The sequence below is a fragment of the Nerophis ophidion genome, linkage group LG05 (genome assembly GCF_033978795.1).
Source record: "Nerophis ophidion isolate RoL-2023_Sa linkage group LG05, RoL_Noph_v1.0, whole genome shotgun sequence".
NCBI lineage: Eukaryota > Metazoa > Chordata > Actinopteri > Syngnathiformes > Syngnathidae > Nerophis > Nerophis ophidion.
The window spans coordinates 15,214,857-15,237,802 of NC_084615.1; the positions used below are offsets into that span (position 1 = coordinate 15,214,857).

General features: G+C 41.0%; 1 protein-coding gene across 3 annotated transcripts; it reads left to right on the forward strand.

The window, feature by feature from the left end:
• The first annotated feature begins 1,557 nt into the window (after positions 1-1,557).
• On the forward strand, positions 1,558-18,233 carry rarres3 (retinoic acid receptor responder 3). 3 transcript variants are annotated; one of them, XM_061900186.1, is made up of 5 exons: positions 1,558-1,576; positions 3,887-3,995; positions 7,364-7,472; positions 13,531-13,799; positions 17,838-18,233. In XM_061900186.1, the coding sequence occupies exons 2-5, from the start codon at positions 3,912-3,914 to the stop codon at positions 17,952-17,954; spliced, it is 579 nt and encodes a 192-aa protein (XP_061756170.1). In that variant the 5' UTR covers positions 1,558-1,576; positions 3,887-3,911; the 3' UTR covers positions 17,955-18,233. The 3 variants fall into 3 exon arrangements, with proteins under 3 accessions (XP_061756170.1, XP_061756171.1, XP_061756169.1); XM_061900187.1 differs by lacking the exon at positions 1,558-1,576 and adding an exon at positions 4,697-4,712 and having other exon boundaries at positions 3,871-3,995; XM_061900185.1 differs by lacking the exon at positions 1,558-1,576 and having other exon boundaries at positions 3,877-3,995.
• The last annotated feature ends 4,713 nt before the right edge of the window (positions 18,234-22,946 follow it).

The window sequence follows — 22,946 nt, forward strand, 5'->3', positions numbered from 1 at the left end:
GGCTTTTAAACTTTGCGCATATAACAATCCGAATGGTTATTTTCCTCTTTGTTCCGGAGGACATTATGTCCTCTGTTTCCAAATATAATTTGAAATGTGGTCTTGTCAGACCACAGAAAACTTTTTCACTTTGCATCAGTCCATCTTAGATGAGCTCGGGCCCAGAGAAGCCGGCGGCGTTTCTGGATGTTGTTGATAAATGGCTTTTGTTTTGCAGAGTAGAGTTTTAACTTGCACTTACAGATGTAGCGACCAACTGTAGTTACTGACAGTGGTTTTATAAAGTGTTCCTGAGCCCATGTGGTGATATCCTTTACACACTAATGTCGGTTTTTGATGCAGTACCACGTGAGGGATCAAAGGTCCGTAATATCATCGCTTACGCACAGTGATTTCTCCAGATTCTCTGAACCTTTTGATGATTTTACGGACCCTAGATGGTAAAATCCCTAAATTCCTTGCAATAGCTCGTTGAGAAATGTTGTTCTAAAACTGTTCGACAATTTGCTTACAAATTGGTGACCCTCACCCCATCCTTGTTTGTGAATTACTTAGCATTTCACGGAAGCTGCTTTTATACCCAATCATGGCACCCACCTGTTCCCAATTAGCCTGCACACCGGTGGGAAGTTCCAAATAAGTGTTTGATGAGCATTCCTTAACTTTACCAGTATTTATTGCCACTTTTCCCAACTTTTTTGTAACGTGTTGCTGCCATCAAATTCTAAAGTTAATGATTGTTTGCAAAAAAAATAAAGATTATGAGTTTGAACATCAAATATGTTGTCTTTGTAGCATATTCAACTGAATATGGGTTGAAAAGGATTTGCAAATCATTGTATTCTGTTTATATTTACATCTAACACAATTTCCCAACTCATATGGAAACGGGGTTTGTATATGCAGAAAACAATGGCAATTACATATAAATGTTGAGTGAAATGCAATAAAGTAACAGAGATTTTATCTTCATTGGAGACTCTTGAGAGGGATGAGCGTTAACATCGTTTCTCACCTTCTTTATCAGGGTGCTGGCATTCGTGTTATAGCCAAACATGTCGAGACAACAGCGGTGTGCCCACACCACTTTATCCACAGATGCATTCACGCATGCTCAGTACAGAACTCTGCGGAGACGTAAGAGGAATGTTATTAGGGTGTGGTGTGTTCAGGGACACTTGTTTATTTCACCTTAAATGGTGTGGCTTCATGCTGGTTTATTTTGCACAAGACTTAGTTGGTCACCATGGTGATTTGAAGTCGCACCAAGAACCAGGTCGTATTTTTGCTCAGAAGATTTGCCCAAAATTAAACATTACCGAGAGAATTAAAGTGTCAGAGGTTGGGGGGGGGGGGGGGGGGGAATCCCCGTTTTTACTTCACGCTTTCACTTTCTGGTGTCTGGCTTTCAGTTTTGTTTTCCGGGAAAGGCCTGCAGAATACACACACACACACACACACACACACACACACACACACACACACGCACACACACACACACACACACACACACACACATCTTGCCGGGGGGGGGGGGGGGGGGGATTACATGGAAAACTCCCTCTTCATGTGACGGGTAATAGTTTTCTACAATTGTGTGCACTTTTATACTTTAGTGTATGTTTGGGTCATTCCATTTTTCGTATCAGACAATCAAATACGATGGGTTTATTCGAATTTTATTTTGAAATACAGAAAAATACCACCGAAATACAAATTACTTCTATTTTTGTTTTAAAGAGCACCAATTGTACGTAAAATACGGATTTTGTTTTCCATTTACTATTTCATATAACAACAATTTAAATCACCAAAAACGGACTAAAATACACGTTATTTTACATTCGGACATTTAAAGACGTTTTTGATGATGTTTCCTGTTTTCCTATTTTTTTTCTTCTAAATACCAAAATATAAAAAAAAACACACAGTTTTTTCCTGACAGGTAATTTCAGTTTTTCTTAAAATGAAAGTTAAACCTACTTGTGGATGTACTTACTGCTTTTCGATACGAAAAAATTATCGTTTTTCAGTTTGATTGTTTAGAACGCCTAAATAAAAATCAAATAAACATGACTTGTTATTTCCCATTGATAAAAAGAAAACGACCAAAGGAGGCATTTTAAGACTTTTTTTTTTCATTTTGTGAGAGCCGCTGGACCGGATGTGACACGTCGCATTATTGTTATGCAACCGGAAAGGTGTGACGGGTCTAAAAAAAAATGTATTGACTTTTTTTTGAGGGCGACGTCCTTGTTGACAAGAAAGTGTCTCTCCAGTTCCTTTCCTTTTTTCTGAGCTTTTATCCAATTCTATTAAACCCTCAGTTCCGCTTGTATGTCTACTTTACAGCCTTTAATGGAGCGACTGAAGAAAATGCAAAACAAAGGGGAATGGCAGGAAATGACGTCACAGCCACGCTAAGAAAATAAAAGTCGCTAAAGGTTGCTCGTAATTATACACGCTCGGAACAAACAAGTGAAAACTAATCATCAGTGGAGGTAATACAAGTGAATGAACACATTATTATGTTGTATAAACACAGGCTGTGAAAGTCTTTGTAATTATCTGACAAGAAGTTTTCAAACAGGAATAACCCCACTAGAGAAACATGGCAACCTGTTTAAGACAAAGTTCTGTCTTTTCTTCATTTGATTTGAACCCACTTTTATTGAGATAAAGGATGAAAGCATCACAGGGAGAACATGCAAACCCCACACTGGAAAACTCCAAGCCCGGGGATCAAACCCAGGACATTCTTATTGTGAGGCACCAGCAGTAACCGCTGTGACACCGCGCTGCACCATATTGATACCATATAGGCCAGTGGTGTCCAAAGTGCGGACACATTCTGCAAAAATTGCAAAATTGATAGTATTGAAAAAATTAATTAAAAAAAACTTTTAAAAAAGTGGAATGAGGTGAAATCTAATGAGAAAAGTGTCAATGTTGACACAAACCTGCCATGCAGGCATTTTTTTCTTCCCCCTTTTGTCTTTATTTTCTTTTTTTCCATTGCTCCAAAAAAAAAGGACAGAAAAATCTATGTTATAATGAATTATTACTTAAAAATTATCACTTTAAAATGTTTTATGCGGAAAAAATATTGCATATGTCGTGTGGTTGCCGTATAAAAACATCAAAGTTTTGACAAAAGAGCATAAAAAAAAAACCTAAATAATAGTTCAAACTTAAAATCGACGGATATTTCTGAAGTTCATCTCGTAATTTAAGTGTTAAAAGTAAAAAAAAAAAAAAAACTGATAAAAATGTATCAATTTGTGGGTGGGATACCTTTCGGATCTCAAATATATTTAGTAGGATTTTGTTTAACTTTTCACTGTGATTACTCAAAAATATTAAATAATTTTAAAAAGGGCTCTAATTACTAAATGCTCCATATTTCAGTTTTACTATAAAAAACAAAGTTGTCTTTGACAGAAAACCTTTTTTTTTTTTAACTTTATATCAACCTCAACTTGATATAGAGATTTACTATAAGAGCTAAAATAATAATAATAATAATAATAATTTGACTTATTTTTTACATTTTAATGACTGAGACCCTTTATGGTCCCCAGGAACCCAAAGGATTAAAAAAAAAAAATCCATATATTTTGTTGAAAATGAAAAATATCAAAATGGCCCCCGCATGATGACATTTTTTCCGTGTACAGCCCTCCGTGGAAAAAGTTTGGACACCCCTGCCATAGGCTGAAATAAGAAACATGTTAAAGAGGGTGGGGACCCCCTCAGACCCCCACTGGGGGGCCTAGAAAACACCTCATCGTTTCCTCACGCCACTAAAACTTCTGCTAGTACACTTCTACACTTATATACTTTTACATAGCTACACGTTCACACTTCTATACTTTTATTTTGAAAGGGTCGGTCAGGTCAGCTGATCTCTGATGGCTCTTCCTCGGAAGATAAAAAAGGGACTTTTTAGTCGCCTTCCTCAGTACAGTAAGTATAGTAGGAGCCAGCACACAAAGGTAAGGAGAAGCAAACTTCAAACTTTATGCTTCAATGTTAGCTTAGCTCTAATAGCAAAGGTCTTTGCATGCTCACATACTTTTATTTTGTATTCTGCTACATAACTTATTCCCTTTTATTTTGTATTCTGCTTCGTTTCACTATTCGGCAATATAACTAGACACACACACACACACATATATATATACATATATATATATATATATATATATATATATATATATATATATATATATATATATATATATATCCATCCATCCATTTTCTACCGCTTATTCCCTTTTGGGGTCGCGGGGGGCGCTGGCGCCTATCTCAGCTACAATCTGGTGGAAGGCGGGGTACACCCTGGACAAGTCGCCACCTCATCGCAGGGCCAAAACATATATATATATGTATATATATATATGCAGAAAAGCCAGCAGTGCAGAAAGTGCAAAAAAGTCTTCTAAGTCTTCATCATATTGGACGTTTGGCTTTTTACAGAGAATAAGTGTTGACAAATAACATTTTAATAAATATTTCCACAAATAAAATAACATTTGAAGAAATGCCGTGAAGTCAAGCAGGGAGTTTGTTATCAGGAAGAAAAAGAAAAACAAGAGTTTTCTGAGAAAGAATCACTTTCACTTTCATTTCTCAGGAAATGCAACTGAAGTGAAAGTGTGTCTGACTTTCTTTTTTCTGTTTTCTTTTCGTACAGCGACATGGCGACATATGTAAGTGCACTTGTCATTATTACTTTCATTGACTTATATTAGATTATCACTCACATTATATTACATTACAATTTACTTATATTATATTATCATTCTCTTATGTTATATTGTCATTGACTTATATTATATTATCATTCTATTATATTATATTATCACTGACTTATATTACATTATCATTCATTTACATTATATTATCATTGACTTATATTATGGCTCACTTATATCATATTATTAACTTACTGTATTTTTTGGGAGTATAAGTCGCTCCGGAGTATAAGTCGCATTTTTGGGGGAAATGTATTTGATAAAACCCAACAGCAAGAATAGACATTTGAAAGGCAATTTCAAATAAATAAAGAACAGGCTGAATAAGTGTACGTTATATGAGGCATAAATAACAACTGAGAAGGTGCCTGCTATGTTAACCTAACATATTAGGCCAGGGGTAGGGAACCTATGGCTCGCGAGCCAGATATGGCTCTTTTGATGACTGCATCTGGCTCTCAGATAAATCTGAGCTGACATTACTTAACACAATAAATAATGAATAATTCCACTTGTAATCACAGTGTTAAAAATAAAGTTAAAAATCTAAAAATGCTCATGCATTTGAATCCATCCATCCTTTTTTCTACCGCACCTGTTCAAGGAGTTGCCTTAAAGGTAAGAAATTATTTATTTATTATTGGTTAGTGTAGGGCTTGCCCTCTTGGGGGTTGTTCAACAAGGCCCAGGTGGGCCATTGACACACCTGTCGCTGATTTCGAGGCCGGTCCTGGCAACACCCCGCTTCGCTGGAGACCCGAAGGCCACGCCCCCTCCTAAATTAGCTTCAGAATAACAACGTTATTACAAAGAATAAGAGACCTATTATACTCTAGAAATGTTGGTCTTGATTAAAAATGCACACTTTTAGTTGTGTTCAGTGTTAAAAATATATTATATGGCTCTTACGTAAATACATTTCAAAATATTTGGTTTCTTGGCTCTCTCAGCCAAAAAGGTTCCCGACCCCTGTATTATGGTAAGAGTCATTCAAATAACTACAACATATAGAACATGCTATACCTTTACCAAACAATCTGTCACTCCTGATCCATAAATCCCACAAAATCTTATACGTCTAGTCTCTTACGTGAATGAGATAAATAATATTATTTGATATTTTACGCTAATGTGTTAAAAATTTCACAAATAAGTCACACCAACTAAGAAAAAAACTGCGCCTTATAGTCCGAAAAATACGGTATATATTGTCATTGACCTTATATACCATGGGTGTCAAACTCTGGCCCGTGGGCCAAATTTGGCCCACCATGTAATTTAATCTGGCCCTTGAGGCAATATCAAATTAACATTAGTGTTACGCCGGTTCGGCATTGTGATGTCGGGTTCGATTCCCTCGAGGATGCGTCAAGTGAACACAGCAAAGGTAAGATATACACAATTTATTTAAATAACAAAAATAGCTATATAACAAAAATGCTGGAGCTAGTAGAATAAAACAAACAAAGGACGCTAGCATAAAAGCTAGGATATACAAAAATGAGAACTAAACTGGGACATAGACACATTAAAGAGTAAAACAAAACATACAGCATGAGAGCTGGAATAAACAAATGGCTGGGCGTGAAAAGCTAGCGAGAATATACATACGATGACAGAGTGCAGGTGTAACTTGTTGCGTGAAAGCAAATTATGAACCCAGGCTGAACAAACAAAAGAGGACGGCTTATAAGGTGACGGTGATTATCTGTAGCAGGTGTGCGGGGCGTGAGCAGCAGGTGAACTGATGAGTAACCATGGTGACCGACTTAAACAGGAAATAATAGGATCAGATGGAGAGTGAAAATAAAAATGGAACAATAAACAATAATATGTGGAGGATCCAAAAAGCGGATCTCAACAATTAGAACTGGCCCGCCGGTATTATAACACCGCATTCACCGCTAATACTCATACTTACCAACCCTCCCGATTTTCCCGGGAGACTGACGAATTTCAGTGCCCTTGCCGAAAATCACCCGGGGCAACCATTCTCCCGAATTTCTCTCAATTTCCACCCAAACAACATCATTGGGGACGTGCCTTAAAGGCACTCCATTCATCGTCCTCTACAACCTGTCGTACCGTCCGCTTTTTCTCCATACAAACATTGTGTCGGTCCAGTCACATACTAAATGCGGACTTTACACACAAACAAGTGAATGCAAGGCATACTTGGCCGTATAAACAACTTTAACACTGTTACAAATATACGCCACACTGTGAACCCACACCAAACAAGAATGACCACCACATTTAGGGAGTACATCCGCACTGTAACCCAACATAAACACAACAGAACAAATACCCAGAACCCCTTGCAGCACTAACTCTTCCGGAATGCTACAATATTTGAAAATCGATTTTGCATGTCACTATAAAGTTATACAAGCCTTGCTTGTTCAATATTCAATGCAAAACTTGTTTGGGTCCCTGTTAAAAGGTTAATTTGTTCAACCTCGGACCGCGGCTTTGTGCGGTTTAAAATTTTGGCCCACGCTGTATTTGAGTTTGACACCCCTGTCATATATTATCACTCACTTATATTATCATTGACTTATATTATATTACTATACTAATAAGAATATTTCCTCCATGTGTCTCAGCATGAAGTGAAACCCCAGCCTGGGGACTTGATAGAGATCTTCAGGCCGGGTTACCAGCACTGGGCTTTGTATGTGGGCAACGGCATGGTGGTCCACGTAACTCCCCCCTGTGAGTTCTACACACACACACACACACACACACACCATACTTGCCAACCTTGAGACCTCTGATTTCGGGAGGTGTGGTCAGGGGCGTGGTTAAGAGGGGAGGAGTATATTTACAGCGAGAATTTACCAAGTCAAGTATAGATAGGTTTCCGCTAGCGGCGATTACCCATAATCCTTATGTGTCAAAACTTTGTTCACTCGTCCCCGGCAGTTTTGAAATATATTTCCACACTTTTGCAGCAACAATGACGTCCACTTCGGGAAATTTGAAAGAAGTCGTAAAAGTTCCCTACAGACAGACGCTAGATGGGGTTTGCAAAGCCAGGTATTTACAGAAATGGAAGGATATTGGCGATAAAGATCCGTATGAGATGGGAAAGCACGAAGGGACTACGGACTTGAAACGTTATCCTGATATAACTTACCCCGACATCGTCAACTATTTGGTGAACAATGTTAGTGCCTACACCATGGGTGTCAAACTCTGGCCCTTGAGGTAATATCAAATTAAGATTAGAGCTGGCCCGCCGGTATTATACAGCGGCGATGCCTCTGTAACACTGCATTCACCACTGATACTCATACTTGCCAACCCTCACGATTTTCTTGAGAGACTCCTAAAGTTTAGTGCCCATCCCAAAAATCTCCCTGGGCAACCATTCTTCCGAATTTGTCCCGATTTCCACCTGGACAACAATATTGGGGGCGTGCCTGGAAGGCACTGCCTTTAGCGTCCTCTACAGCCTGTCGTCACGTCCGCTTTTCCACAATACAAACAATGTGCCGGCCCAGTCACATAATACATGCGGCTTTAACACACACAAGCGAATGCAAGGCATACTTGTTCAACAGCCATAAGGGTCACACTGAGGGTGGCCGTCTAAAACATTTTTACAACTATGCGCCACACTAAACAAGAATGACAAACACATTTCGGCAGAATATCCGCACCGTAGCACAACAGAAGAAATACCCAGAAACCCTTGCAGCACTAACTCTTCCGGGATGCTTCAATATTATACAGCCGGTATTATACAATATTATACAGCCGGTATTATACAGCGGCGATGCCTCTATAACACTGCATTCACCACTGATACTCATACTTGCCAACCCTCACGATTTTCTTGAGAGACTCCTAAAGTTCAGTGCCCCTCCCAAAAATCTCCCTGGGCAACCATTCTTCCGAATTTGTCCCGATTTCCACCTGGACAACAATATTGGGGGCGTGCCTTGAAGGCACTGCCTTTAGCGTCCTCAACAGCCTGTCGTCACGTCCGCTTTTCCACCATACAAACAATGTGCCGGCCCAGTCACATAACACATGCGGCTTTAACACACACAAGTGAATGCAAGGCATACTTGTTCAACAGCCATAAGGGTCACACTGAGGGTGGCCGTATAAAACATTTTTACAACTATGCGCCACAATAAACAAGAATGACAAACACATTTCGGGAGAGTATCCGCACCGTAGCACAACAGAAGAAATACCCAGAAACCCTTGCAGCACTAACTCTTCCGGGATGCTTCAATATTATACAGCCGGTATTATACAATATTATACAGCCGGTATTATACAGCGGCGATGCCTCTATAACACTGCATTCACCACTGATACTCATACCTGCCAACCCTCACGATTTTCTTGAGAGACTCCTAAAGTTCAGTGCCCCTCCCAAAAATCTCCCTGGGCAACCATTCTTCCGAATTTGTCCCGATTTCCACCTGGACAACAATATTGGGGGCGTGCCTTGAAGGCACTGCCTTTAGCGTCCTCTACAGCCTGTCGTCACGTCCGCTTTTCCACCATACAAACAATGTGCCGGCCCAGTCACATAATACATGCGGCTTTAACACACACAAGTGAATGCAAGGCATACTTGTTCAACAGCCATAAGGGTCACACTGAGGGTGGCCGTATAAAACATTTTTACAACTATGCGCCACACTAAACAAGAATGACAAACACATTTCGGGAGAATATCCGCACCGTAGCACAACAGAAGAAATACCCAGAAACCCTTGCAGCACTAACTCTTCCGGGATGCTTCAATATTATACAGCCGGTATTATACAATATTATACAGCCGGTATTATACAGCCGGTATTATACAGCGGCGATGCCTCTATAACACTGCATTCACCACTGATACTCATACTTGCCAACCCTCCCGATTTTCTTGAGAGACTCCTAAAGTTCAGTGCCCCTCCCAAAAATCTCCCTGGGCAACCATTCTTCCGAATTTGTCCCGATTTCCACCTGGACAACAATATTGGGGGCGTGCCTTGAAGGCACTGCCTTTAGCGTCCTCTACAGCCTGTCGTCACGTCCGCTTTTCCACCATACAAACAATGTGTCGGCCCAGTCACATAATACATGCGGCTTTAACACACACAAGTGAATGCAAGGCATACTTGTTCAACAGCCATAAGGGTCACACTGAGGGTGGCCGTATAAAACATTTTTACAACTGTGCGCCACAATAAACAAGAATGACAAACACATTTCGGGAGAGTATCCGCACCGTAGCACAACAGAAGAAATACCCAGAAGCCCTTGCAGCACTAACTCTTCCGGGATGCTTCAATATTATACAGCCGGTATTATACAATATTATACAGCCGGTATTATACAGCGGCGATGCCTCTATAACACTGCATTCACCACTGATACTCATACTTGCCAACCCTCACGATTTTCTTGAGAGACTCCTAAAGTTCAGTGCCCCTCCCAAAAATCTCCCTGGGCAACCATTCTTCCGAATTTGTCCCGATTTCCACCTGGACAACAATATTGGGGGCGTGCCTTGAAGGCACTGCCTTTAGCGTCCTCTACAGCCTGTCGTCACGTCCGCTTTTCCACCATACAAACAATGTGCCGGCCCAGTCACATAATACATGCGGCTTTAACACACACAAGTGAATGCAAGGCATACTTGTTCAACAGCCATAAGGGTCACACTGAGGGTGGCCGTATAAAACATTTTTACAACTATGCGCCACAATAAACAAGAATGACAAACACATTTCGGGAGAGTATCCGCACCGTAGCACAACAGAAGAAATACCCAGAAACCCTTGCAGCACTAACTCTTCCGGGATGCTTCAATATTATACAGCCGGTATTATACAATATTATACAGCCGGTATTATACAGCGGCGATGCCTCTGTAACACTGCATTCACCACTGATACTCATACTTGCCAACCCTCACGAATTTTTTTGAGAGACTCCTAAAGTTCAGTGCCCCTCCCAAAAATCTCCCTGGGCAACCATTCTTCCGAATTTGTCCCGATTTCCACCTGGACAACAATATTGGGGGCGTGCCTTGAAGGCACTGCCTTTAGCGTCCTCTACAGCCTGTCGTCACGTCCGCTTTTCCACCATACAAACAATGTGCCGGCCCAGTCACATAATACATGCGGCTTTAACACACACAAGTGAATGCAAGGCATACTTGTTCAACAGCCATAAGGGTCACACTGAGGGTGGCCATATAAAACATTTTTACAACTATGCGCCACACTAAACAAGAATGACAAACACATTTCGGCAGAATATCCGCACCGTAGCACAACAGAAGAAATACCCAGAAACCCTTGCAGCACTAACTCTTCCGGGATGCTACAATATACATCCCCGCTACCACCAAACCCCGCCCTCCCCAATTTTTATTTAAATTTTATTTGCTATGCCATTGATATTTTTTAATAATTATTATTATAATTTGAAACTAGATTTTGCATGTGACTATAAAGTTATATAAGCCTTGCTTGTTTAATATTCAATGCAAAACTTGTCTGGGTCCCTATTAAAAGGTTCATTTGGTCAACCTTGGCACGTGGCTTTGTTCAGTTTTAAATTTTGGCCCACTCTGTATTTGAGTTTGACACCCCTGGCCTACACTCTGGATGACCTCAAGGGCTACAATTACTTTGCGTGTGGATGGGTAAAGGAAATGAAACTGGCTGCAATGGAAGATAAATGTGTGCTCATCGCTGGTGTTCGTCACTCTCAGAGATCAACTAATCCGTGTTCGGTGCCATGGGTCATATCAGAAAAGACGGGTCGTGTTTTATCAGGACACTGTACGTGTATGGCAGGCATTGGCGAAATATGTTCACATATTTCTGCATTGATGTTTGCCATTGAAGCGAGCGTCAAGATGCGGGACAACACGACAGTCACACAGGAAACATCTTACTGGCTACTTCCTCCCATCTGCAGTCAAGAAAGTTGGGTACAAGACCATACAGGACATTACCTTCACATCCGCCAAGACAATGAAGAGAAAGCTAGACAAGGCAATCGTATCCGGAGATACACCGGCACCATTAAAACAGAGGAAACTACCGGAGGTACAGAAGGGGACACACGATGAACTCTCAGACTTGTACAGAGAATTAAAAACCAAACGAAAAATGAAGCCCGTCTTACTTTCTCTGATTCCAGGATATGCTAAAGATTATCGTCCAGAAGCACTTGATAAAAAGTACCCACAAGTATTTTTAGAACTGCATGATTCTAACTATGCAACTGCATAGTTTAGGGTTACTTGATTTAATTCATTCAAATTTTAATAAAATCGTCCAAAAATAAGCGGCGATTGCCTCTATTATATCAATCAATCATCCATCCATCCATCCATTTTCTACCGCTTATTCCCTTTCGGGGTCGCGGGGGGTGCTGGCGCCTATCTCAGCTACAATCGGGCGGAAGGCGGTGTACACCCTGGACAAGTCGCCACCTCATCGCAGGGCCAACACAGATAGACAGACAACATTCACACTCACATTCACACACTAGGGCCAATTTAGTGTTGCCAATCAACCTATCCCCAGGTGCATGTCTTTGGAAGTGGGAGGAAGCCGGAGTAGCCGGAGGGAACCCACGCATTCACGGGGAGAACATGCAAACTCCACACAGAAAGATCCCCAGCCTGGATTTGAACCCAGGATTGCAGTACCTTCGTATTGTGAGGCAGACGCACTAACCCCTCTGCCACCGTGAAGCCCCACAAGAGTCTCCAATGAAGATAAAATCTCTGTTACTTTATTGCATTTCACTCAACATTTATATGTAATTGCCATTGTTTTCTGCATATACAAACCCCGTTTCCATATGAGTTGGGAAATTGTGTTTGATGTAAATATAAACAGAATACAATGATTTGCAAATCCTTTTCAGCCCATATTCAGTTGAATATGCTACAAAGACAACATATTTGATGTTCAAACTCATAATCTTTATTTTTTTTGCAAACAATCATTAACTTTAGAATTTGATGGCAGCAACACGTTACAAAAAAGTTGGGAAAAGTGGCAATAAATACTGGTAAAGTTGAGGAATGCTCATCAAACACTTATTTGGAACTTCCCACAGGTGTGCAGGCTAATTGGGAACAGTGTTTATTTATATAGCCCTAAATCACAAGTGTCTCAAAGGGCTGCACAAACCACAATGACATCCGCGGTTCAGAGCCCACATAAGGGCAAGGAAAAACTCCTCCCAGAGGGACGTCGGTGACAGTGACTAGGAGAAACCTTGGAAAAGACCGCATATGTTACCATAGTAACTAAGTATTTAGTATGGTAATCTACATCACAGCAGCTCAGACGTGGAACCAAGCACTGTGGGTGGGAAGCGTTTCCACTGATGCGGAAGGAGATTTTCGCAACAAAGTTCTAAAGCAGCTTTCCAAGCTTCAACAATTAGTTTCCTCAGTTCCCAAACGTTTATTGAGTGTTGTTGAAAGAAAAGGTGATGTAACACAGCCGTGAACTACTTTGGCACGTGTTGCAGCCATGAAATTCTAAGTTAATTATGATTTGCAAAAAAAAAATAAAGTTTATGAGTTTGAACATCAAATATGTTGTCTTTGTAGTGCATTCAACTGAATATGGGTTGAAAAGGATTTGCAAATCATTGTATTCCGTTTATATTTACATCTAACACAATTTCCCAACTCATATGGAAACGGGGTTTGTAATTCTGCCATGAAGTATTTGACTGAATTGAAAGAGCGTGTTGCTCTAATCTTCTTCCCTCCTGGCAGCGGAGTGTGCAGGTGCGGGCCCCAGCAGTATGATGTCCCTCTTTGCGGACAGGGGCCTGGTGAGGATGGAGGAGCTGTGGACGGTGGTGGGGGACGACCGCTACCGAGTCAACAACATCCTGGATGACAATTACCAACCCCGCCCAGTTTTTATCATCTTGAGAGAAGCCAAAAGGCGGGTAGGCCAGGTGATGCCCTACGACGTCTTCAGTGCGAACTGTGAGCACTTTGTCACCAACCTGCGCTACGGAAAACCAGAGTCCCGCCAGGTAGGTCTTTTTAATTTGGAAGGAGTTGACCTTTACACGATGACACTAAACACTTTGACTTAAGACATGTTGCAAGTGATTGAACAATGTCCAGATACAACTTTGGAACTTCCCATTGATCCAATATCAGCACCAGTCATACATACTCTATATTGCCAAAAGTGTTAACTCACATAAGAACTCGAAGTGCCATCCCATTCCTAACCCATAGGGTTCAATATGACCTTTTGCAGCTATTACAGCTTCAACTCTCCTGGGAAGGCTGTCCACAAGGTTGCAGAGTGTCTTTATAGCCATATTCCATCCTTCTTCCAAAAGCGCTTTGGTGAGGTCACACCACGAGAACCTGTTCTATCAGGTTCAGGTCAGGACTCTGTGCAGGCCAGTCAAGTTCATCCAGATCAGACTCTTTCATCCATGTCTTTATGGACCTTGCTTTGTGCACTGGTGCACAGTCATGTTGGAAGAGGAAGGGGGCCCGCTCCAAACTGTTCCCACATGGAATTGTACAAAATGTTTTGGTATCCTGGAGCATTCAAAGTTCCTTTCACTAGAGGAACTCTTGAAAAACAACCCCACACCATCATTCCCCCTCTACTAAATTTCACACTCGGCACAATGCAGTCCGAAATGTAGCGTTCTCCTGGCAACCTCCGAACCCAGACTGGTCCATCAGATTGCCAGATGGAAAAGCGTGACTCATCAGTCCAGAGAAGGTTTCTCCACTGCTCTCAGGTCCAGTGGCTACGTGCTTTACACCAGCGTCTTTCAACCTTTTTTTGAGCCAAGACACATTCTTTGCATTGAAAAAATGCGGAGGCACACCACCGGCAGAAATCACTAAAAAACTAAACTCAGTTGACAGTAAAAAGTCACAATTTTTGGATATGACTTTTAATCATAAGCAAGCATGCATGACTATAGCTCTTGTCTCAAAGTAGGTGTACTGTCACCACCTGTCACATCACACCCTGACTTATTGTCACTTTTTTGCTCTTTTCCTGTGTAGTGTTTTACTTCTTGTCTTGCGCTCCTATTTTGGTGGCGTTTTCTCTTTTTTTGGGGTATTTTCCTGTAGCACTTTCATGTCTTCCTTTGAGTGATATTTAGGGTCCTTTGGCCCATTGCAAAAGAACTCCAAAGGAGTCCTTTTGCAATGGGCCAAAGGACCCTTTTGAAACTGTAAGGTTTTATTCTTTCTTTTTTAGGGTCCGCCAGGCCCATTGCAAAGGACTTGCAATGGGCCTGGCGGACCCTATTGAAACTGTAGCGTTTTATTATTATTATTATTCCGCCGCCTCTTTGAACTGGCGAAAATTGCCATCTAATAAAAAAAAACAAACCCCAAAAATCAGAACAGGCGAAAATTGCCATCTAATAAAAAAAACAAAAAAAACCCAACAATCAAAAATGCGCACTAACGCCCCCTAGGAAAAAAATAAAACAGACTGCTTGTAACTTCTGTTAGGAATGTCATAGAGACATGAAACAAAAAACCCTATGTAGGGCTGACTTAGACCTAGATTTCATAATTTTCCTTTCTAGGGCAAAAATCAACAAAAATTTTGCAATAACCCATTCAAAGCAAAATTTTCGCAAAAAATGCTATTTTTGCCTCTTTGAGCTGTAATTTGACCCCTTTAAAATGCTTCAAAACTCACCAAACTTGGCACACACATCAGGACTGGCGAAAATTGCGATTTAATGAAAAAAGCCCCCCCAAAACTCAAAAATGCGCTCTAACGCAATTTTTGAATAAAACACAGAAAAAACTGCTCCTAGGAAGAAAACACAGACAAAACTGCTTGTAACTTCCGGTAGGAATGTCGGAGAGACCTGAAACAAAAACCTCTATGTAGGTCTCACATAGACCTACATTTTTCAAACGTTATCTCCTCTGAGCGCGTTTGTCGTCTTGGCTTCAAACTCGCACAGGAGAGAGTTTGAACCCTTCTGATTAAAAGATATCGAAAGAGTTTTGATTACTGCTCCGGTTTGGATTTTATGCGCCTTCGAAACACCCCTGTGCAAATTTTCCTAAAAAATGTAATTTTTGCCTCTTTGAGCTGTAATTTGACCCACTTAAAATGCTTCAAAGTGCAAGTTAAAGCTCTACTATGCAAAGCGAAAGCCATTTATCAACAACATCCAGAAACGACAATCTGTATTTTCACCCCCTTAATATGCTTCAAAACTCACCAAATTTTACACACACATCAGGACTGGCGAAAATATCCATCTAATAAAAAAACAAACCCCAAAAGTCAAAATTGCGCTCTAGCGCCCCCTAGGAAAAAACCCAGACAAAACTGTGTGTAACTTCTGTTAGGAATGTCGTAGAGACATGAAACAAAAACCTCTATATAGGTCTGACTTAGACCAGGGCTTGGGTTGTGGGGGCAGCAGCCAAAGGCGGGCCCGACCAACGCTGCTTGCAGCTTTAATCTTTCTAATTATTATTACGCACCGTCGCGCTGTAATTTGACCCCCTTAACATGCTTCAAAACTCACCAAATTTTACACACACATCGGTAAGGTGCGGCATTCCAACATATTACACAACCAAACCCCAAAAATTTAAATCGCGCGCTAGCGCCCCCTAGGAAAAAAAAACAACCAGACTGCTTGTAACTTCCGTTAAGAATGTCGTAGAGACATGAAACAAAAACCTTTATATAGGTCTGACTTAGACCTACATTTCCAATTAGAAACTTCTATAGCAATAATCAACAGAAATTTTGCAAAAACTTATTCAAACCAAATTTTCGCGAAAAATGCTATTTTTGCCTCTTTGAGCTGTAATTTGACCCCCTTAAAATGCTTCAAAACTCACCAAACTTGGCACACACATCAGGACTGGCGAAAATTGCGATTTAATTAAAAAAACAAACCCCAAAACTCAAAAATGCGCTCTAACGCAATTTTTGAATAAAACACAGAAAAAACTGCTCCTAGGAAGAAAACAGACAAAACTGCTTGTAACTTCCGGTAGGAATGCCAGAAAGACATGAAACAAAAACCTCTATGTAGGTCTCACTTAGACCTACATTTTAATAATCGACAATAATCAGAAAAAATCAACAGGAAGTTGGCAATTATGCCTTCAAAACAAAAGTTTTGTAAAAACCCGTCACCTTTCTTAAAACATTATCTCCTCTGAGCGCGTTTGTCGTTTCGGCTTCAAATTCGCACAGGAGAGAGTTTGAACCCTTCTGATTAAAAGTTATCGAAAGAGTTGTGATTACTGCTCCGGTTTTGATTTTATGACCCTTCAAAGAAGCACTGCGCTGATGCTGCTGCGCTGCTGTTGTCTCAAGATGGCTGCTTAAAAGCAGAAAGCACTAGCGTGCCCACACACTACCTCCCGCTGTAGACAGCACCGACACTCAACAACAACACATCATTTGCAGACTATAATAGGTGGAACTAGATCATCTCCCACGGCACACCAGACTACATCTAGTGTGCCGCGGCATAGTGGTTGAAAAACACTGCTTTACACCACTGCATCCCACGCTTTGCATCGTACTTGGTGATGTATGGCTTAGAGACAGCTGCTCGGCCATGGAAACCCATTCCTCGAGGCTCTCTGCGTACTGTACGTGGGATAATTAGAAGGTCACATGAAATTTGGAGCTGTGTAGCAAGTCTTTGCACTATGCTGACCTCTCTGTCAGTGTACCTGGCCTACCACTTGGTTGCTGTTGTTCCCAAACTCTTCACTTTTCTTAGAATAAAGTTGACTTTGGAATATTTAGGAGCGAGGACATTTCAGGACTGTATTTGTATGATAGTTCCAGAAAGGGGCCCATTATTTCACAAATGTTTGTAGAAACACTCTCCATGCCCAAGTACTTGATTTGATACACCGGGCCAAGTGATTAGGACACTTAGTTCTCATCATTTGGATGGCTGGCCAAGTACTTTTGGCAATATAGTGTACCTGGTGTTGTGACCGTCAATATTTGAATCAGGCAAATAAAGGGAAAGATCTGTGAAGTGAGTTTTGTTGTTAAAAAGTGTCATCTCTCTTTGCAGGTGCGCAAGGCGGCAGAAGCGGCCGCGTTGACAGGTGTGGTCTTTGGTGTCGCGGCCTTCGCAGGTGCTCTTCTGTTTGGACTGACTGGCAACAACAAGGACAAACACAAACAGTAACACACTGTTTGGACCGACTGACTGGCAACAACAAGGACCAGCACAACCAGTAACACACTAATGTAACATTCACCAGCAGAGCCTAAGACACTTCAACAAACACAGGTCATTAAAATACTGCATTTGTACACCTTTTATATGCTGCAAATGTTGTTTTTATCAAATAAAGGGAAGCTTTTTTTTATCAATCTACAGATATTTGCAATATTTTAATAACTAATAAATCCTCCAATTTCCTCTACTGTGACATGTCAATGTGAATAAAAGTATTTGAAGGCATCTTATTTCATTGCTCTTTGTTTAGGTGTCCTTGTTTTATGGACTCTTTAGGGCCGCTTTGTGATATCAGTCAGTCCCTCCAGGATGTCGTGATGGCGGCAATTCACCCGAATTCAATCAATCCCTGCAAATTATTGGCGGAAACCAAACTTTGGTGAATCTCTGCCAATTCCCCGCACATTTAGCCAATCAAAAGTGTCCCAGCAGCACTCAAACACAACGTGACCGTCAACCAATCACACGTAAAAAACACTTTAAAAATCCCAGAGGTGCTGAATATGACGCTCGGAATTGCAGGTTGTTACAAATAATATTAAATTAAGAACGGCCTTTTATTTTTCTGTCAGAATTTAAATACAAACCCCGTTTCCATATGAGTTGGGAAATTGTGTTTGATGTAAATATAAACGGAATATAATGATAATTTTCAACCCATATTCAGTTGAATGCTCTACAAAGACAACATATTTGATGTTCAAACTCATTAACATTATTTTTTTTTGCAAATAATCATTAACTTGCTAATTTCATGGCTGCAACACGTGCCAAAGTAGTTGGGAAAGGGCATGTTCACCACTGTGTTACATCCGTCACGCCTGTAAGATTATGTTTTGGTCAGGTTATGTTTAGTTTTTTGGACATTTAGTTCTGTCTTGGCGCTTCCCGGTTTGTTTTCTTCTCCATGCCAACTCATTAGTTTTCACCTGTCATGTCACGTCCCTGTCCTCAGCCTCACACCTGTTTTCCCTAATGATCACAGCTACTATTTAAGTCATTCTTTTTCTTGTCTTCGTCCTGGGATCTTCATGCCCTCGAACACCTCGCTATCCATGCCCCTTGTTTCGATCCAAGTAAGTTTTTGTATTTATGCCTCAGTGCTAGTATTGTTTTGTTTATGCCACAGCTAGTGACTTTTGTTTCGTTTGTATATAGTCATGCCCTCGTGCTGTTTAAGTTTATAGTTCATTGTCTTTCATGCCATCGAGCAAGTGTTTTTGTTTTCCCTGTTTTGTAACAATAATAATAATAATAATAGATTAGATTTATATCGCGCTTTTCTATTGTTAGATACTCAAAGCGCTCACAGAGAAGTTGGAACCCATCATTCATTCACACCTGGTGGTGGTAAGCTACATCTGTAGCCACAGCTGCCCTGGGGTAGACTGACGGAAGGGTGGCTGCCAATTTGCGCCTACGGCCCTTCCGATCACCACCAATCATTCATTCATCATTCATTCACCAGTGTGAGCGGCACCGGGGGCAAAGGGTAAGTGTCCTGCCCAAGGACACAACGGCAGCGATTTGGATGTCAATAGGTGGGAAGCGAACCTGCAACCCTCAGGTTTCTGGCACGCCCGCTCTACCCACTACGCCCCTTTTGTAAATAGTATATAAATAAAATATGTACTCACACTCACGCCTTGCCAGTGCTAATCATCCTCTGCGTCGGGGAAACAACCTTAATCCAAATCCAATCCTGACAACATCACCTTTTCTTTTAACAACACTCAATAAAGGTTTGGGAACTGAGGAAACTAATTGTTGAAGCTTTGAAACTGGAATTCTTTCCCATTCTTGTTTTATGTAGAGCTTCAGTCGTTCAACAGTCCGGGGTCTCAGCTGTTGTATTTTACGCTTCACACATTTTCCAGGTCTGGACTGCAGGCGGGCCAGGAAAGTACCCAAACTCGTTTTTTACGAAGCCACGCTGTTGTAACACGCGCTGAATGTGGCTTGGCATTGTCTTGCTGAAATAAGCAGGGGCGTCCATGAGATGGCAGCATGTGTTGCTCCAAAACCTGTATGTACTTTTCAGCATTAATGGTGCCTTCACAGATGTGTAAGTTACCCATACCTTGGGCACTAATACACCCCCATACCATCACAGATGCTGGCTTTTCAACTTTGCGTAGATAACAGTCTGGATGGTTCGGTTCCCCTTTGGTCCAGATGACACGATGTCGAATATTTCCAAAAACAATTTGATATGTGGACTCGTCAGACCACTTAACACTTTTTCACTCTGCATCAGTCCATTTTAGATGATTTAGGGCCCAGAGAAGCCGGCGGCGTTTCCGGATGTTGTTGATAAATGACTTTCGCCATGCATAGTAGAGCTTTAACTTGCACTTACAGATGTAGCGACAAACTGTATTTAGTGACAGTGGTTTTCTGAAGTGTTCCTGAGCCCTTGTGTTGATATCCTTTAGAGATTGATGTCGGTTTTTGATACAGTGCCGTCTGAGGGAGGGAAGGTCACGGTCATTTAATGTTGGTTTCCGGCCATGCCGCTTACGTGGAGTGATTTCTCCAGATTCTCTGAACCTTTTGATGATATTATGGAGCGTAGATGTTGAAATCCCTAAATTTCTTGCAATTGCACTTTGAGAAACATTGTTCTTAAACTGTTTGACTATTTGCTCACGCAGTTGTGGACAAAGGGGTGTACCTCGCCCCATCCTTTCTTGTGAAGGACTGAGCACTTTTTGGGAAGGTGTTTTTATACCCAATCAGGGCACCCACCTGTTCCCAATTAGCCTGCACGCCTGTGGGATGTTCCAAATAAGTGTTTGATGAGCATTCCTCAGCTTTATCAGTATTTATTGCCACCTTTCCCAACTTCTTTGTCACATGTTGCTGGCATCAAATTCTAAAGTTAATTATTATTTGCACACAAAAAATGGTTTATCAGTTTGAACATCAAATATGTTGTCTTTGGAGCATATTCAACTGAATATGGGTTGAAAAGGATTTGCAAATCATTGTATTCCATTTATATTTACATCTAACACAATTTCCCAACTCATATGGAAACGGGGTTTGTACAAAAGTGAAATATAGAAAGAGAAAACAACAATCAATCAATCAAAAAAAAAAAAACCTCACACTTTCGTATTTTACTTGGCCACTCCATCACTTACTTGTCATTTTGTGTTCGTCCCTTCACATATTTTATGTCGTCACCCCGGGAATTCATCATTCCCTCAATGAACCGCAGTTCTCCAGCACTCATGCAGCCCAGACCATCATGCTTGATGCAGGCAAGGCAGACATAAGTATTTGGCCACCTGCCTTGACTCACATATGAAGTTTAAATGCCATCCCATTCCTAACCCGCAGGGTTCAATATGACCCTTTGCAGCTATTACAGCTTCAACTCTTCTGGGAAGGCTGTCCACAAGGTTGCCGAGTGTCTTTATAGCCATTTTCCACCATTCTTCCAAAAGTGCACTGGTGGGGTCACACCACGAGAAGGCCTCTCTTTTAATTAATTCCAAAGGTCTTCTATCGGGTTCAGGTCAGGACTCTGTGCAGGCCAGTCAAGTTCATCCACACTAGACTCTGTCATCCATGTCTTTATGGACCTGGCTTTGTGCACTGGTGCACAGTCATGTTGGAAGAGGAAGGGGGCCCGCTCCAAACTGTTCCCACAAGGTTGGGGAGCATGGAATTGTACAAAATGTTTTGGTATCCTGGAGCATTCAAAGTTCCTGTGAACAACTCGGGTTCCATGGACAACTCAGGAAGGACATTGCTTTAGCAGGTTTGACTCTTGTTTATTTTACTTTCAAGGAAGCCTGTTTTCACGTCCGCTTTCCCACAATATAAAGAGCGTGCCTGCCCAATGACGTTATAACTGTAGAATGATCGAGGGCGAGTGCTTGGTTTCTTATGTGGGTTTATTGTTAGGCAGTTTCATTAACGTCCTCCCAGCGCGGTAACAACACACAACAACAGCAGTCACGTTTCGTCTACCGTAAAGCAGTTCGTCTGCCGTGAACAGCAATGTTGCGACACTCTTAAACAGGACAATACTGCCATCTACTGTATATGCATATGTTTAGAAAAATAGTGACAGAGAATGGAATAACGATGGAAAATTCAAACCTTAACTCAACAATGAGTAGATGAGTGTTATGTGTGTATATGTGTAACTAAATGAACACTGAAATTCAAGTATTTATTATATATGTATATATATATATATATATATATATATATATATATATATATATATATATATATATATATATATATATACACACACACACACAGTGGGGCAAAAAAGTGTTTAGTCAGCCGCCGATTGTGCAAGTTCTCCCACTTAAAATGATGACAGAGGTCTGTAATTTTCATCATAGGTACACTTCAACTGTGAGAGACAGAATGTGAAAAGAAAATCCAGGAATTCACATTGTAAGAATTTTAAAGAATTTATTTGTAAATTATGGTGGAAAATAAGTATTTGGTCAATAACAAATATTCAACTCTATACTTTGTAATGTAACTTTTGTTGACAATAACAGAGGTCAAACGATTATATAGGTCTTTACCATGTTTGCACACACAGTAGCTGGTATTTTGGCCCATTCTTCCATGCAGATCTTCTTGAGAGCAGTGATGTTTTGGGGCTGTCGCCGAGCAACACGGACTTTCAACTCCCTCTACAGATTTTCTATGGGGTTGAGGTCTGGAGCCACTCCTTCGTTGCCTGGGCGATGTGTTTGGGATCATTGTCATGCTAGAACACCCAGCCACGTTTCATCTTCAAAGCTCTCACTGATGGAAGGAGGTTTTGGCTCAAAATCTCACGATACATGGCCCCATTCATTCTTTCCTGAACACGGATCAGTCGTCCTGTCCTCTTAGCAGAAAAACAGCCCCAAAGCATGATGTTTCCCCCCCCATGCTTCACAGTAGGTGTGGTGTTCT